The 18535-nt window shown below is 41.3% G+C and overlaps 1 protein-coding gene across 1 annotated transcript in view; it reads left to right on the plus strand.

The window, feature by feature from the left end:
* The first annotated feature begins 381 nt into the window (after window positions 1-381).
* COL1A2 (collagen type I alpha 2 chain) overlaps window positions 382-18535 on the plus strand; it is a 35275-nt gene continuing 17121 nt past the window's right edge. Inside the window, exons 1-26 of the mRNA XM_021689553.2 lie at window positions 382-602; window positions 3094-3104; window positions 3704-3718; window positions 4364-4399; window positions 5526-5618; window positions 6898-6948; window positions 9949-9993; window positions 10080-10133; window positions 10226-10279; window positions 10594-10647; window positions 11064-11117; window positions 11607-11660; window positions 13229-13273; window positions 13564-13617; window positions 13716-13760; window positions 14120-14173; window positions 14654-14752; window positions 14874-14918; window positions 15026-15124; window positions 15553-15606; window positions 15767-15874; window positions 16238-16291; window positions 16392-16490; window positions 17428-17481; window positions 17927-18025; window positions 18438-18491. Of these exons, the coding sequence (XP_021545228.1) occupies window positions 533-602; window positions 3094-3104; window positions 3704-3718; window positions 4364-4399; window positions 5526-5618; window positions 6898-6948; window positions 9949-9993; window positions 10080-10133; window positions 10226-10279; window positions 10594-10647; window positions 11064-11117; window positions 11607-11660; window positions 13229-13273; window positions 13564-13617; window positions 13716-13760; window positions 14120-14173; window positions 14654-14752; window positions 14874-14918; window positions 15026-15124; window positions 15553-15606; window positions 15767-15874; window positions 16238-16291; window positions 16392-16490; window positions 17428-17481; window positions 17927-18025; window positions 18438-18491 (1554 nt within the window). The 5' untranslated portion in view covers window positions 382-532. The remainder of the gene's footprint in view (window positions 603-3093; window positions 3105-3703; window positions 3719-4363; window positions 4400-5525; window positions 5619-6897; window positions 6949-9948; window positions 9994-10079; window positions 10134-10225; window positions 10280-10593; window positions 10648-11063; window positions 11118-11606; window positions 11661-13228; window positions 13274-13563; window positions 13618-13715; window positions 13761-14119; window positions 14174-14653; window positions 14753-14873; window positions 14919-15025; window positions 15125-15552; window positions 15607-15766; window positions 15875-16237; window positions 16292-16391; window positions 16491-17427; window positions 17482-17926; window positions 18026-18437; window positions 18492-18535) is intronic.

Below are 18535 nucleotides of genomic sequence, written 5' to 3' on the forward strand. Positions count from 1 at the left end.
CTGCCCGGCTGCCCAGAGATCTGCAAAGTGTGCCCACGTCGGTGTCTGCAGAGCGCTCCGACGTGTCCCAAAGTGTTTCCAAACTTGGAAAAGGCGGGGAAGGGCGGGGGGATGGGGAGGGCGGAGGTATGCAGACAGCGAGTCAGAGTTTCCCCTTGAAAGCCTCAAAAGTGTCCACGTCCTCAAAAAGAATGGAACCAATTTAAGAAGCCAGCCCCGTGGCCACGTCCCTCCCCCCTTCGCTCCCTCCTCTGCGCCCCCGCAGTCTCCTCCCAGCTGTGGCTGCCCGGGCCCCCAGCCCCAGCCTTGCGATTGGTGGAGGCGCTTTTGGAGGCACCCTCGGGCCAGGGAAACTTTGGCCGTATAAATAGAGCAGATCCGGGCTTTATTATTTTAGCACCAAGGCGGCAGGAGGTTTCAGCTAAGTTGGAGGTACTGGCCACGACTGCATGCCTGCGCCCGCCAGGTGATACCTCCGCCGGTGACCCAGGGGCTCTGCGACACAAGGAGTCTGCATGTCTAAGTGGTAGACATGCTCAGCTTTGTGGATACGCGGACTTTGTTGCTGCTTGCAGTAACGTCGTGCCTAGCAACATGCCAATGTAAGTGCCTTCGGCTTGTTTGGGGCAGAGGGGGAGAAAGGTTAGATGGGTGGGCACCCTGATCTGAAAAAAGAAAACCTAAAGTCAATTCTAGGTCCAGCTTGGAAGGAAGGCTTCCTGGCATGTGGAGAAACGCAGGCATGGATGAGAAACGTGGGAATTATTTTAGAAATGAAAACAGAAAAGGCTCAACCCTCGCCAAAAGTTAGGGAACTTTTCTCTCAACTCGAAGTGAGTCTGAAATTGATCTGGATCAGTGAGGCTCAAAGAGAGCAGAAAGTCTTTTTCCTAAGGGTGAGATATTGACAACTCTCAGGCCCCATGGCTGCACTGACGCCCACCCCGTAAAACTTGAGGCCTGCTTTAAAAAGCCCTTGAATTTAGTAATGCAGAACTCACCCCCTAAGGGCTTTGCTCTTCTGGGCGGTTTAAGGCTTGCCTGGATGATGACGATAACTATGAGGCGCCCTCTGGAGGGAGGACAGTGGAAGCACAGGGGACCAGGCCTTACGCTAATGGAATCCCCAGGAGAGACCCTACAGGTTTACAGGGAGAGGGGACCTGCATTTCTGATTGAAGCCATCCCCCGTAGCTAGTCGGTGTATCCTGGGAAAGAAAATGATGTTACTTGGAATGGATATAGTCTGAAGAGTAGAATTAGCTTTTCCATTTATTATCTGGTCATGGAAATGGTAACATTATTTAATTAAAACCTGTTCTGCCTTTCGTTGAGCCTGCGAGTTACCTCTTTATCATGTTCCCTGTGACAATCAGACATTCTGAACACAGCAAGTTGGAAAATATCAACATGGATCCGAAACTCAAGAGACCCGGGGTTTTCCAATGACTTGGCCACTAATTTACCATGTGACCTCGGGCAAGTCCAGCTGAGCCTTTTCTAAAACGCAGAATGCAGATTAGATGGACTCCGAGGCCACTTTCAGCCATAGGTTTCATGACCAGACTTCTATGTCAAGATAGAATGGAGAAAATCTGTCCGTTTTTGAAAATGGCTGCCTAATTACCAGACAAAGATACTGACTTGGTAGAGCCTGAGGGGTGTCTGGCCACACCCAACACTCTATAAAGAGTTTGCTCCACCCACATGCCACGGTGTCTACCATTGCATCATTGCTGATGCATTTGTGTGTGTGTGTGTTCTCCCTTTGTCCACTTTTAGTATACACACTGTGGATACTAAGGAGTAATTGTGTAGAACAAATTCACATTACCGATTTCCTTTTTATGAGATCTGAGGATGGGGGAAAGAGTTGGCTCCTTAAGGAAAGATGAAAACAGACCTAGGGAAGTCTGAAGGTACAAAAGGCAGTTCACCTTCTGACCAACAGCCAACTGCAGTCTGGAATAAAAGTTACCAAACACACATTTCTTCAAAATGGCTCAGTCTGAGTAATTAAAAGGCAAATTTCCAAAATCATAAGGAGTTCCGTTAATCAAGCCTGGGCATAATTATTCTTCCTACTGATGGACACAATGAAGTAAACATATCATTTTCCTAATTTAAAAGTAATTCTCATAAATTGCCCTTAAATATCAGTGCTGGATGTGGTCCACCCTCCTGAATTGTAACTATTGCAACAGATGTTCTTACTCCAAATGACACACTTCTTGGCCACCTAATTAAAGCAATTTTTAGGGGTGATTCATCTTGTTGCCAGCTTGGCCACCATTATATCCTGTGTTAACCTATAATTTTTATACTGTAGGAGAGGATTTCAGTCTTTAAGGACTTAGAGCAATTATGGCAAAGGGGGGGTTATTACTTGAGTGTGTTTTTCCCATTACTTCTCAAGATCTTTGATCCACAGTTTTCCCATTTATACGGAGCAATTCCTTCTCAGGGACAAAAGTGATACATATTGGTAAAATACCTTACCTAATTTAAGTGAACCAGTTTAAAGCAAAATTTCAGATGTTCAAATGGCTCCATTTTCATAGTGACTAATTTGCGATTTAGACCTTTTGAAAAAGGACAGTAAGGTAACTCAATGAAACACTAGGTAATTTTTATAAAAAACAAAGTATTTAGGTAACATAGTTCCCTAAATTTTCCCTTTTTTAGATTTTTAAATACCAAAAACTATCTAAACCATAAATTATTTCTTCATCAGTGTACTGGTCTTACATTCAGCGATCCACCCGTGCAGTTTACCGACTTAATTACTACACATTGGAAATATCCTTCAGACACATTAATATTTCACAGTATTTATAAAATAGTAAATAATTAACAATTTAATTCAAAATATATTTGCATATTAATATTACAAAGAAATCACCCTGCTGATCCCTGCCATAATTTTGACCTGCATAATTTCCAATTCATTAGAATATTCTTAATAAAAAATATACTTGATTCTTTAATTAGGTAAGTCCATTTTATAGACTAATATATCTATTTGTTAATCACAGCTATCGATCAATGAAATGATACTAATGATTATTTCCCTCTTTTCCCTTTCCTCTACAGCTTTACAAGAGGTGAGCAAAATTATTTTTAGAAATTTTTTTTTTTTTTTTTTAATACTGAGATGGCTTTGGCCACCCTAATGCCTTCTCTGGGGAAGGAACAGGAGGCTACACTGGTGTGGAACAACCTGGATTTCCAAGAAAATCATCAAGAGTTATGGTAGTCAGACTTCGCTGGCTGCCTAGAAAGTACCCACCCCAATTTCCAAAATGGGCGGTGCTATTGAATAAGACCACCCTTACAAGAATGCTCATAAGAAACAGAATAAATAATCCAGTGGAAGTTTGGGTTTTAAGCATCCGCTGCTACAAAGCAGGAGACTTCACAGAGCTAGAGAATCTTGTTACTCCCTTGGAATCATTTGCAAGAGTATTAGGAACAATTTCTTAGCTCATGAATTGAGTTTGAGGCACAATTACAGATAAGTATGCATTTGAGTTCTGAACATATGTTATTTATTTGTGAAATTTAAAATCATACTTTGAAATATTGGAATAATGGTATGCACAATGTATATACTCTATAGATATATTTGTATACTACACAGAAATGGGAGCCATTTTTAAAAATATACAATTTTTCCTCATAATTATTTCTTATTCTTTTCTAGGCAACTGCAAGAAAGGTAAGAGTCCAATACTTTTCCATAATATCTGAAATGATCAGAAGTAACTTCTGATTTAACTAATTTATAGTAAACTACAGAAGGAAAATATTTGGTCAAGATTTTGCCCACATGGAAATGCATTAGCTAAACCATAAAATAAAGTAGCTTTGATGTTTAAGATAACCAAGCTTTATTATCTTCCAGAATTATCTCTAATTACACTTATATTATACAAACTGGTCATTTACCTACTAAAGAAAAAAAAGGCTTGTTTTAATTCTGGAGATGGAATGAGTATTATGTTAATTATAGGTAGTAAATGAAAGTTTATTTTAAAGGGCTTTATCTATATAAATATACTGTTAGCGATGTAACAAAATGGCAATTTTATCCATAGAAATCGTATTTCTAAAAATAGTAGTTATAATATTGGCCTAATGACTGGAGACTGCAGCCTCTAGTCTCCTGGTTTAAAAACATTACATGTAATTATAATAAAAACAATATACCTTTTTTCTATTGTATTATGCCATTTTTACAGCTACTTTCTAATAATATTGTGTTTAGATCAGTCTTATCGACTAATTATTGTCAAGAATGCTTGCTCGTTCACTGGAAATTGCTTAGACATTTATTATTGTGCTGTTTGTATCTTCCTCGTAGGGCCCAGCTGGAGATAGAGGACCACGTGGAGAAAGGGTGTGTACTTTTTGAACTGTTGAAAAGCTTTGGACCATATTTGAATAACTACAGGTTAGACAGTTTACAAGAGTATTATGTATCCAGATATTTGCACCACCTTTTAAGCAGATAATGCCCTACAGAAGAGGTGAATGAGCATTATTATATATAATCACTATTTTTTTAGAACAAGATTATCTTTTTAGAAAGCAAAGCTATTATAAGCAGCCATATTCTTTGCATGGTCTGTCTTTCTTTGTTTTCAGTTGACCTGTCCAACTTATGCATAAGGGAAATATATCTACCTAACCACCACAGTCCTCTCTTTGCACAGGTTTTGTTTGCTTTTCAAGTAAGATCTCTTACGTAGCCTGGGAATAGTAGTGAAATAGCAGTCAACATGTTTCTGTCTAAATTCGTAAATGTGCAAACTGTTGACAATTTATCCATGGTATTCTTAGATCTCCCTGCTATGCTTATTTGGCATGTATAACTACATTATATGACACTTTTGCCAATATATAAATACCTATATATCTCATACCTATTGGGAAGTGCAGTCTAAAATGTATTCCACTCAAACAGTCTATTAGAGGTAGCATTATGTCAGTAAATTACGGTAACAACATAAATAGTGTTAATGTTAGGAAATCTGCAGATTTTCTACCTTGTGATAAAGTGACTTTATTAATTATCGTATCAATTAATCTACCATTCATACATAATGTACCAAAACAGTTGAATAAGTTCATCGGTCTGAAACTGACAATCAATATACAGAGTACATCACTTGTGCACTGTTTTCCATATGAAGTTTAAGGGTTATAAATGCTAGCTATAATTTCCATCTTTATTTGAATCCTGGAGCTCCATTATGAATTGATATTCAAAGGCTGAGAAATCCCTCTTCCAGAGGAACTAGTCTGTCTTTTGTCTTCTTTGTATTGTATCAGTCACTAAACCTCCTTCTAAGGTCATAAGTGAAGTTCAATTAGTGACAAATACGGTGTATTAAATTTCCTTACCACTTGCACATTGAAAGGTCTGAACAACGAATCTTACCACTTCTTAGGTCTCCTTTTATATGTATAGGTTTCTATGGGGGTCTGTCTAACTGTGACCGAATTCACTTTTTACAAAACAGGGTCCACCAGGCCCACCAGGCAGAGATGGTGACGATGGTATCCCAGGCCCTCCTGGTCCACCTGGTCCTCCTGGCCCCCCTGGTCTTGGCGGGGTAAGGTGTCTTAAGTACTGCTCACTTTTAGCTCACTTCAGTGTCTTATACCTCTATTGAAATAAGGCTCATTGTGGGACTTATTTTTAGCAGTTAAGGGAGAGTCTGCTATTTGGATATTAGTACATTTTATTTCATTTCTTTGGTTTCTTCATTCAAGATTTTGCTCTGCCCGGTCTCTTTGTGGGCCCTTGTCAATTACAGGACCGGTCTTTGTGTTCACTGAAGGTAGCTGCAGCCCTCACGACTATTATTTAATTTGGGGATTTCATATCTTTCATCAGTAGGGCACAAATAAGAGGTGTTGCATTATTAAAGAGTTTGATTAGATTGAATTATAAGTGAAATCCCTGATCTTCAGCGATTTCACAAACATCCTACTCTTTTTATTCTCCTTGGCTTGAAGTCTGCTGAACCAACATTCAAAGTAGTTTTAGGTTTAATTTGCTTGAAACTAATTTGAGAAAAGTACATTTCCCTTTTTCATTAATATCTTCTTTTAGCTTTATGTCTTTAACAATGGTATGAGTGCCAAATGGCCTCGCTGCAGGAAGGAAAACATATTTGCTTAATTGGTTAGCACTATGAATCAGAAGCCTGATTCTAATACCCAACTGTATGCCAGTAAAATAAGACCTTTCTCCCCCAAAAGATCTTATTATGATTGCTTATCTACTGAGTGCATTAAAAAGCACCTTCTTTAATAGATCTACTACTATAAGAGAGATCTTTAACAGTAAAGTTATTACTGTGAACTATTTTTTAAAAGTTTAATCTTCCAAGGGGCATTTTAATTTAATTTTCGTCTAAACTTGAAAACTCTTTATATCCTTCTTGAAACTCCAGCAAGAGAAAGGTCTCTGAGTCACTTTGGTGTAGTTGTGGAGGAACAGGGTAACAGGTAGGAATGCAAAGGTGACCTCTTGGTCTCTGCTCAATATATCAGGGGTCTCCAGTGACTTAAAGTTAGAAAGCGCCCCTTTCTCAGGGTAGAGGTAGAGGGTGGGGAGAAGGGAGAGGCGAATGGCAGGGCGGGAAAGGGCTTGAAAAAATAAGGTAGGGAGGCTTCCCACTTCACACCAGATGGGGACTCAATTTTAAACTTGTATTTTCTCCTGACTTTTTAGGAACTTAGCTCACTATGGAATTATAAACTAATAAACATATAAAAATATTGCTCCCTTTTAAACAACAACATAAAAATCTCTACAAGTAGGATGAGAAAGTGAACTACAGAGCTGGTAATTTTGATATATATAATGTGTTTTTGCCCCTCTAGAATTTTGCGGCTCAGTATGATCCTGGAAAAGGAGTTGGCCCTGGACCAATGGTATGTTTCTCTCTTTTTAATCTTAGCCAAAAAATTACTGAATAGAGAATTTGTTTTTATGTTAAAAATTTCACATCGTCATTTCCTTAACTACCTAGGTTAACACTCAATACTTAGATCAGATAAAAGCAGCAACTCCTTTTGTATTCAAATCTATAACAATCTAAGCCTAGATCTTGGGGGTTGAATCTTCTCTACAAACATGTTTCCAGTGTGTAAATAATCTCTGGACATAGTAACTATAACTTAGATAAATCAATATAATTCAAAAGAGTGATCACTCTGAATAATTTTTTTTTTATATTCTTTAACATTGCTTAGAATTTTAAGCAACCCTTAGAGACACAGAGGTATTAAGTTATATAAACTTGCTGGAAAGGAGCAGCAAGTTCTAGTCCGGCCCATTTTTTTAAAAAGATTTTATTTATTTATTTGAGTGGGAGGGGAGGGAAGAGCAGAGGGAGAGGGACAAGCAGATTCTGCGCTGAGTGCGGAGCCCAATGCAGGGCTCAGTCCCAGGACCTTGAGATCAAGACCTGAGCCGAAACCAAGAGTCAGAGGCCTAACCGACTGAGCCACCCAGATGCCCCAGCCCATTTAGTCTACACTAGAGAATTTAAGCTTTTCCAGGGCCATGGAAGTGGTTAATGGCAAAACTAGGGCTAGCCTCCAGGCAGGATGTCTCATAATCAGCGACATCATGTCTCACATATCTAGTACTTGAATAAAACATCAGTTTATTCAACAACTATTTATCAGGTGCCTTCAATGAGCCCCAGACTGTACTATGCACTAGGGATGTAGCCGTGAATATGACAGAATTTCACCCTCCCTCAAGGAGTTATAAGTACTGGAAATGTTTCTTTTAATACCTTTTGATTAATACCTTTTGAGTCTATTAATTATGAATCCATATAGAAGAGAATATGAGTATAATTTAGCATTCATATCACTCAGCACAAATAGTTAGCAACATATCCTATAATTTGAGTAACATCTAGAAAAGTTCCCTATATGATTATGATGATGATGGTCTGTCTTTAACAAGCGAGCCTTCCGACAAGGATCAATGAGATGTGTTAGAAAAAAAAATAATATGAGCATGCACAATATATACTAGTGTGTATTAAATAAAGGGAAAAATTGCTGGAACTAAAAATATTAAGTTGATTAAACACTACAGTTTAACGTTAACATGGTCTCTAAAGTATAAATTTTACCTGGACAATGCATTCAGTGCTCTGTCTTCAAAAGAAGATGTTCAGCTGGACCTAATGGTCCACAATAAGCTAATACACTATAAGGGCAAGATAATATTTTCTGTAAGTTAAAACTCTCACTTGAGAAGTAATGTGCCTTTAATTGATGGATTTCCAATTTCCTGATTTTTCCTGGTAATTTAAAACATCCATATCTGAAATGAAGAAGTAGAGATTTTCTTTGGCTTTGTTTATATTGGATATTTGAAATTAGCCATTTCAGCTAATGCTGAACATTAGTCAGATTTAAAGCAGTACCCATGTCTCAAGAAGAAGCTAAAGGGGAAAAAAAAAGCAAAACGCTAATAAAATAGCCTACATAAGCCCAGAAAATTAATATGGATTTCAGATTCCCCTGACTTTGGAACATTCTCTGGGGGGCATAAAAGGGAGTGTTTTACTTTTAAATATCAGTGTAATATAATTTAAGCTTGCCCCATCCACACACAGTCATAGACATATGTAATCAACAGATATGTGGTTCACAAATAAGAAAGATAGGCAGCAATAAAGCATTAAAATAATTTTCCATGTTGGAAAATCAATAACTATAAAACCCCACAGGGTTCTTCTCTGAATTAATGAGTAATCATCGTCCGTCTCACAGCCTCAACAAAATAAACTACCTTTTATGTAAATGAAATTGTTGCAAATACGCGGAAAAATGAATAAATGTAATTAAAAATTCATGGTGTCAAAGAAAATTATTTTTAATGTATACCTAAAAGATTACTTTGATTGAAAAGCGACAGTTTCTTTTAATGTGGAAGCAATTTCTAAAACCGAACAAATAATTCTTATAATTAAGATGAGGTGCTTTTTAATAAAGTCCACATTATTTCACTCTAGGCATTAATACCGTGGGGCAGACTTGCCTGCGGAGTCCCATGGTTGGTGTGTCATGAACAAATTACTCTAGACTTGCCTATGCAGTATTTTCAGCATGAAGGAGCTGGTCCCTACAGGAGAGCTTGCATGGGTATTGATTACTGCAAAGGGGAGTCGAGAATGTGGATTTAGCTCGCCATCTAGTAACAGTCTCACTCCACTGGCGTGCACAGGAGGAAGAACAAAAGGAAGAACCATCTGCTGTGGTTGTGGGCCACATTTTCAGTAATAATATTAGAACCCTCCAGGAAGATGTTTCAGTACTGTTTTATTTTTCCTTCACCCCTCACCACATCCGCTTTTGTCTGACATTTTCATCAGTCCCCAGCAGCCCTAAAAGGAGCTATAAGGCTATATAACAAACCTCCCTCTAATCCTTAAGAGGGACTTTTGATCCTTTTCAATTTATGCCCCTTGTGGCAATAAAAATATCAATTTCTTAGCTAAATATGACCTGGGGAGATGACCTCTGATCGAGGGAATCCAAAGGGAAAGGCTTTGTCCGCTGCCTAGAAGGTGGCTGCAGGTCCCGAACTGTGCAAAGACGGATCCGCTTCATTGCATTAAAACAATCTCGATCTGCCCAGGTGTCTGCAACTTTAAGGAACCTGTGGCCACCTATCCAGTTGGGCTCTGCTGATTTGGGTTAGGAGAAAAGGCGGAATCAAAGGCAGAAATAGTGGAGGAAATGTCGGTCCTTAAGAGCCTCCTTGGCAGAAACAAGAACTGAAACAAAACCAGGATAATCCTGTTTGGCCATCACAAAATGCCGGTGGCACGACTATGCCAGTCGTCTCTAACTCAGACCGCCGCCACGGGAACTTCTCGGTACTAAGACTTGTTCTCTTTCCAGGGTTTGATGGGACCTCCAGGGCCACCTGGTGCGGCTGGAGTTCCTGTAAGTACCAGCAGCGTGTAATCTCTCTTAGGGAAAAAACCAGAATCAAAGAAAGGTGTGGAGTATGACGTATTGTTTTCTTTTAGGGCCCTCAAGGTCTCCAAGGACCTGCTGGTGAGCCCGGTGAACCTGGTCAAACTGTGAGTACATTTTCGCCCGTTGTGATAGATTTTTTCTTCAAGATGTTTATTAATATAACCTTAACAAAATGACTGGTGTCCTGTTTTCTCAGGGTCCTGCGGGTTCTCGTGGTCCACCTGGGCCTCCTGGCAAGGCTGGGGAGGATGTGAGTATTTACTCATAAGCATTTCCAAAATGCCATTTAAACACTCCTGCCTCGACAAGAATTTCTGGATTCAAATGAAGTATTTGGCCAAAAGCTGAATATGCCCGACATAACTCTTCTCCATATGGAAGATGTTATTTTAATGAAATCTTAATTTGTGTGTATGTAAGGAAATTCATTGTTAATTAAATATATATCTGGACCCACATTTTTATAGAATGCCTTTCTCCCCCATTTTAAAAACCAAGATGTTCCGACTTTCACCTGATGGCTTAGCAAGAAAAGGCTCACCCTACGATGCTTTCATGTTTTAGGGTCACCCTGGAAAACCTGGACGACCTGGTGAGAGAGGAGTTGTTGGGCCACAGGTAAGCTTTTTATCCCGGTGTCTCCAGTCCAGATGCCAGTGGCGTCTTCCATGCAAGATGGTTGGTAAAGCTGGGATCAGTCTAAATGGCCACCTGGATGTTTGAACACTTGTACCACTCACTGAAGGCATCTGACGAACCGAGGAGCCTGGTTAAGAATGCATACAGTTTTTGTTAATGCAAGGAATGTTTTAATGACAGCAAGCATACCGTAAGCTACATCATGTTTTGTACAGATACCCTAGTATTAGTTACTCAAACGAGAGCAAGTGAATTTGCTGCTCCGGGCTTAAAAATATCCTAGTTCTTTGGTTCCAAGCTTGAACTTCAAGGAGAAGAAATAATTTGGAGGGAAGAAATCATTGTTTTCCAATTTAGAACGAAAACATTATTTGTCTTGTGTGTTTTTTTTTAAGGGTGCTCGTGGTTTCCCTGGGACTCCTGGACTTCCTGGCTTCAAGGGCATTAGGGTGAGCGCATTCTTTTCCCAGAGGAGAGTAAATGCTTTTAGGAAAAGCCCTGACTATATTTAAACTCCTGGGTGACACATACTTGCTACCAAATTCCCGGAATTCGCCAGAGTAAAGAGAGTTAGAGAAGAGTTCAGATGGCTGAAAAGTAGAGTGGCGTGTACTTTTCTCAGTATGTTCCTAGCTTCCAAGAAATGAGGATCCCTACGGAGAAAATTGTGTAAAAGGCGTATGACTTTAAGAGGTACTTAAACCCATCTGAAAATTGTAAAAATTATTTAAGAGGGCAAGGCTGTGAGAGAGCATCTCGTTCTATTTCCTTCCCTTTCAAGTGCAGGGAGGTTTAGTGACTTATCAGGGGCAATGGAGCGAGTTCGCCGGCCGCAGGACCGGCGTTGCATGGAAGCGGCCATCACCTGGGGTGGGGGTCAGGATTTGACCAAGCACTATAATGGAATGACATTTTAATAATAAGGATTTGTGTTTCAGGGACACAATGGTCTGGATGGATTGAAGGGACAGCCCGGAACTCCAGGTGTGAAGGTAAATACTACATTAGAAGCCTTGTTTTTAAAACAGTTGACTGTAATTCCCCATGCCCATCAGAAAGGATATTTTTAGTGAAGACTGCTCATATTCCAAAGAGTATCTTATTTTCTCTTCGGTATTTCAGAGCCCTCAATGGTGAGGATATGGGATTCTGTGACAAAAGGCCAATTATTAATACTATTTATTTAATTCAATATCTCTTAAACAGTTAAGATAAAAATAATGTCCACCAGTTTCTGCCTTCATTTCCTATCCTCCTACAATTTCAGCCATCTCTGCAGCCAAAATAAAAGTAAATAAACATATAATCAGATATTAGAACGCTATGTTATTTTAAACTGTAAATTCTCCTTTGCCATGCACTAATTAGATAGGTACATTCATGTCACAATACACTTTTCAACCTCTTTCCTGTGATTTATCTGTGCACACTCAAAAAATTTTTAATTAGGTAATTAAAGTCTCAGAAGTGTGTTATCTCTTGGCTAGGCTCTTCTCTGACAGCGTTTTCAACTATAAAATGTTCTCTCTCCTATTAAGGAGATAATGTGATATTAAAGTGAATACCAACGTAATTACAAATTAATGAGTAACGAATACTAGCGGGACCAGAAATGAACATGAATATGGAGAATCTGTTCTAACTTTCCAGCTGCCACAGAAATGGATAAGGTCAAACTCATTCTCCCTAGAGCCTAATGTAATGGCTCAGACTACTAGTCCCAGCATCATAAAATGTTAGAGCCGAAAGGAGCGTTGGAGACCCCCCCTCATTTTGCCGATGAGGGAAACTGAGGCTCAGAGAGAATGAGTGACTTGCCCAGAGTCACACATCTAGTAGTTAGGAGGGCAGAGACTAGAAATTCTGACTCTCAAAGAATGGACTTTGTGCCTATTCCCAAAGAATACACTTCACATAGAAGCCTAGAAATGGAGGGTTCCTAAAGGGTCTCGCAAATCTGTTTCTTCCAGATATTAATCAGATGACTTAGAAGCAAAGTTCCTTTACATGTGCCATTTTATTAAATTACTGCTCCCCCTCCCCTGTCACCACCATGGTTTTTACTCAAGATAAGAATATAGGTTGGAAATAAATAAGACAGCTCTGAAAAATACTACAAAGCTTTAAATTTCCATGGATGTTTTACAAAAATGAAAATACCAAGTGTTAAAAATAACTTTAAAGAGGGTAAATGTGGTTCTATTGAAAGCAGTTTATCCTCTGCTGTCTCTTTCTATGATATCATTCCTGATACATAAGCCTAGTCAAAATGATACCCAAAATCTAAGGGGAAATAGTAGAGCTGGGATACATAACCCTCAAATGACCACATCTACCTAGTACTGTGACATTTGCTATTACCTATATTAAAAACTCGTATTTTAGAAATTTAAAAAATTTATGTGACTGGCATAATTGAGAAAGTCTATTTGTGTAAGAAATGTTACAAAATATATAAATGGTTCAAATTAAAATAATAGGGTAAAAATGACCCAATCAGGAAAAAAAAAATAATTGATACCTATAACGAACAAAAACTCAGTCCTTCTTTTCCACATAGGGTGAACCCGGTGCCCCTGGTGAAAATGGAACTCCAGGTCAAACAGTAAGTATCGATGACTTGATTGTAAATCTAAATGTGTACCCTCTGTGCAAGCTGGAACTTCTTTCATGTTTTTGCTAATTACCATTTCCCTCGGCATTGTACTCTGATATTTTTCTAATAACCTTCTGCATACTTAATTGAAATCCATTACCTTTTAGTTGGAATTAGAACAAGACCTATTTATTTCTAGTGGATTCTTGCACATGTGGGAAACTGGACAAAGCAAATGATGTCTGTGACATTTTTAAAATTAGCATTCTGGATTTCACTGAAAATATTTCTGCTTCTAGGGAGCCCGTGGGCTTCCTGGTGAGAGAGGACGCGTCGGTGCCCCTGGTCCAGCTGTGAGTGCTTCCGTTTTTGTCCCTTATCCTTTTAAAAAGTCTTCTAATAACGGCCACTTAACTTTCCTCTTGACTTTGTCTCCTTATTTTCTTCACAGGGTGCCCGTGGAAGTGATGGAAGTGTGGGTCCTGTGGGTCCTGCTGTAAGTTTTGACACCGAAGAATTTGGAAGGGGTTGAGAGTGTGGGGTGGGAACTATCTTCTTTATTAATTTATAAAAATAACACCATTTTAGACACCTTACCAAACGTTCTATGTGGTCTCTCGAAGGTTCTGTTTTTATAAGTACTACTATCCCTAGGGCTTTTCATTGCTACATAAAGTAAACTCTACCTCACCTTGGATTCCTTGGATGTATCCCCTTTGCTATTAATGGCAACAGACTAGCTGTCCATTTTCTCTTTGCCAATATTAAATAAGATCAAGCCACTTCAATTTTCTGGTCCTGTGGTGTTAATTTGCTGGGAGGAAGTCTCTTTACCACATTCTACTTTGATTTCAGGGTCCCATTGGGTCTGCTGGCCCTCCAGGCTTTCCAGGTGCTCCTGGCCCCAAGGTAAAAACACTGCCGACCACCGTCATTACCTTGATCCACTTCTCGTTGTGATGGGAAAGACAGGCCCTGAGTTTGCAGACAGATAATTACACAACAGGGAACTTAATGAGTCCCCCTTTCAAAATGGATGTAGGATGACCCGTGTTCTCACTCCAAGCTTGAAATGGTGTCTCTGTACTGGAGCCCAAGAACATAGGTAGAGAAGCCAACAAGGAAATGTGCTTTATGGGACCCCTCTGGGCTATGCTCCCGAACTAGTGAGGACCGGCTAGCTGAGAACGGGAGTCTCTATCACAGAGAGACAGAAGTAGGTGAAGGTGGTGGCCGAGAGGGAACTCAAATCCAAATCGGTGGTACCAAACCAGAGGAGGGAAATGATTGCAGTTCCCAAGAAAGATCATGGAACTTGCCGGCCTAAAAATGGAGATTCGCGCTCTCATTATTTGCAGACCAATGCCTCAGTGTCGTTCCCTCTCTTAGGGTGAACTCGGACCTGTTGGCAACCCTGGTCCTGCTGGTCCCGCGGGTCCCCGCGGCGAAGTGGGTCTTCCGGGTGTCTCCGGCCCCGTTGGACCTCCTGTAAGTAGCCCCCATCATTAACCCCACGGGTGGGAGCAGGCAAAGAGCGCGAAGCTGGGCTCAAAGAAGAACGGAAACACTCCCCGTAGCTGACCGCCTTCTCCCTCCTTTCTCCTCACAGGGTAACCCTGGAGCCAACGGCCTGGCTGGTGCTAAGGGTGCTGCTGTGAGTATCTGGCTTTCGGGCGCTGCTCCGCCCTCAGAGGCACGTGGATGGGCGCCGCCTCGCCGGCCAGGCCCCTCGTGACCCGCCTCGCCGCCTTCTCTTCACAGGGCCTGCCCGGTGTGGCTGGGGCTCCCGGCCTCCCTGGACCCCGCGGAATTCCCGGCCCTGTTGGCGCTGCTGGTGCTACTGGGGCCAGAGGACTCGTCGTAAGTGGTCGCCACCGCAGCGCTCCCCCCGCGAGAGGCCAGCTCAGCTGTCATTTTGTCACTGTCCAGACTTGCTCTTGTGGTCTTAGCGGTTTTATGTTTTCTTTCCTGAGCATTTTTCGTCTGTATTACTTCTGTGAGTGCGTGCGCATGTCCATTCTCTCTGCCCGTGTGTCCGTGTGTGTGTCTCTCTCACACACACCCCCCCCCCTGCTCTCCTAGAACACTCCCCAGAGGTCAGTGAGGTACATTTCTAGATCACTCAAGTCCTTTCAACGCAGCCAGCCCCGTCAGCTGTTTGAACATGCACCTTCTTACGGAACTTGAACTTCTCTTTATCTGGATCCATAAATATTCCAAGATGTTTGTCTGTGAGAGCGTTAAGGCACACGTTTGTCCTTTGACCACCGGTTTGTATCGAACCCTAGGGTGAGCCTGGTCCAGCTGGTTCCAAAGGAGAGAGCGGCAACAAGGGTGAGCCCGTAAGTAGTTCGATGATCACAGTTTTACGGATTTATTCCTTATTTGATCCAAAAAGTCCTACTTTTACTTTGTAAAAAAGGGATTACTTTTTCTCTGGCTGGATAGGACATAAGAATGATTTTTCCCCTTCACTCCTCATTTGCTTTTCTCACAAAACAGGGCTCTGCTGGGCCCCAAGGTCCTCCCGGTCCCAGTGGTGAAGAAGGAAAGAGAGGCCCCAACGGTGAAGCCGGATCCACTGGCCCCTCTGGACCTCCTGGGCTGAGAGTAGGTTCCAGATGCTCTTGATGCCCCGACACACCAGAGGGATCTGATGACACCCTTTCATTGGGAATTGGTCAGAATCACCGAGTGCGTTTTCTAGACGAAGGCAGCATCTGCTTTCCATCTGCTTTATTAAATCAGTGACTCTCAGTGTGGTCTGGAAACGACGTTGACCCACTTTTGTAGACCTGCCTCCTCCACACGTTCCTTCGGGGTTTGGGTGAAGTTTTTTGGCTTGGTTTTTTGTTTGTATCTCTCCCTTCAGGGCATCAGGATTTCTGGCATGCAGCCATGTTTCAATAAACGCTGCCCTATTGGATTCAAGGGTCTTCCCCAGTCTTTCCTGTTTCGTGTCCTCTCTTACAGGGAGGTCCTGGTTCTCGTGGTCTTCCTGGAGCTGACGGCAGAGCTGGTGTCATGGTACGTTGTCCATTTTTCCTCCCGGGCAGGGAATATGCTGCTGCTTTTGGTGGGTTTGTCCTTCGCTTCAGCATCCTCCCCTCTCCCGTCTGTTGAGTAGGGCCCTCCTGGCCCTCGTGGTGCGACTGGCCCTGCTGGTGTCCGAGGTCCCAACGGAGATTCTGGTCGCCCTGGAGAGCCTGGCCTCATGGGGCCCCGAGTAAGTTTCAGACTGAAGCGGAGCAAGTCACACCTGGCACTGTTTCCTTTTTGAAAGGGAGGATTCATCTTTGAAGACAATAAAAAAGAAAAAACAATCATCCAAAGTAAATCTGTTAGTAGATTTGCTGATGGTTGCCTTTTTAATTTAACTTTCTCAAAGCCCAGAGATATTTTTTACAGATTTTGTTAGGTCATAAATTTCCTATTTATTATTTGATCCAATGGCTGTGAGGTTTTTGGAAGAATAGATTTATTTTAATATATCCAAATTAGGTTGGTTCTCCTATCAGCATGAATCTTTTATCTCAATTTGTGAGTTTTATATAAGGTGTCCATGAAACGTATTAGGACTATACATTACCAGTGTATTAGACTCATAAGTGAAATCATTTTTCCAGCAATCACAAAGTGCTTTAATGTATTCAGCATCACACTAGCCATGGAGAAATGACCTTTAGATTCGTAGACACTCTAATCCATAGCAATAGAGTGATTTTTATTTTTTTTTGCCTCCATTATCTCTTATGGATGAATATCATCTGTAATTGTACCATAAACAAGTAATAAAGACACCAAATATAGCAATAAAAAATCCACTTTGGAAATTGCTTACTAAAAGTATTTGTTTTTCTGTTATGAGGTAAATAACATGATACATTTTGCCCATATAGTATATTGCTTCACAGTTTCTTGAGATATCCATAAATGAATCAGTTGTGCTAAACTCCAATGAAAGGAAAGGCATAAAAAATAGAAGAAAGATTTCAGAGCTCTTCTCATACCTCCCAGCTAGTGGCTAATACCCCTAATGATTTACCCTAGGCAAAAAAGAGGGGGGGGGGGGGGGGGAGTGCTTTTGTGAGATTTTAATAAATTGGAGCCTCGAGTATGTGCGTTAAAGTGCCGACATGAAAGCATCCTCATTTACTTTATAGGGTTTTCCTGGTGCCCCTGGAAATGTTGGCCCAGCTGGTAAAGAAGGTCCCATGGTAAGACTTGCTCATTTTCCATTATATTTTCAAGGACACTTATTGCACCCTTATCAAGTCTATTCTGTGGCTTATTTATACATGAACACACTGAAAATAAATATCAGCCACATACATCATCTGGGAACGCAAAGTAATAGATTGTAATTATGGAGTCCAGATGAACGCAGGACTGGAAGGAGGGAAGGAAAAAGAAAACCATGGCAGGGAAAATTGAAGAGGGTGACGAGGAGGGAATTGGGTACATACGAGATTGACTTGGTTGTGTGTGTACTGACATCCTATTTAGAAAAGGAAAATGGATTCATAATTTATTGACGCTTTATACCAGGAAGCTCTATGCGTTCAGAGAATGATTCTGTTTCATCCTGTGGCAGCATCACAGGCTTGAGGTCGGGAGACCCTGGTCGATGCTGAGTGAACTTTACATAAACTCTGGTTTCAGGGCCTCCCTGGTATTGACGGCAGGCCTGGTCCGATTGGCCCACCTGGAGCAAGAGGAGAGCCTGGCAACATCGGATTCCCTGGACCCAAAGGCCCCGCCGTAAGAACACCACCCCCTTTCCTCCCTCAGCCCTTCTGTGCCGCCTTTCACCCAAACTCGGTTTCTCTGCTATCCTCGGTCCACTCTACCTCAAGGGCCGGGGGGGGGGGGGGGGGGGATCCCTTTCAACACAAGAACACTGCAAGCCCCTTAGCACATTAACAGTTGATCTCCAGAATACCACTGTACACCTGATGGAAATCCGTCTCCGGAGTCTGCGCCCCTGCAGACACAGGTGTGCCTTATTGTACTTGGAGGTGCAAGATGATGGGTCGTGCCTTAGCTAACGGAATTCAAAGACTAGGAACCTTAAAAAAGAAAGGAAAAGCAAAGCAAGCAAGAAATTGACATGTCAGAATTGTCATGCTTAATTTGACATGAAGTGTGTACTTTTTTTTAATGTTTATCATAGGGTGATCCTGGCAAAGCTGGTGAGAAAGGTCATGCTGGTCTTGCTGGTGCTCGGGTAGGTGCTGACTTTGAGTATCTGCCCACGTAGTGTTCACTTAG

The sequence above is a fragment of the Neomonachus schauinslandi genome, chromosome 12 (assembly GCF_002201575.2).
Source record: "Neomonachus schauinslandi chromosome 12, ASM220157v2, whole genome shotgun sequence".
Classification (NCBI taxonomy): Eukaryota; Metazoa; Chordata; class Mammalia; order Carnivora; family Phocidae; genus Neomonachus; species Neomonachus schauinslandi.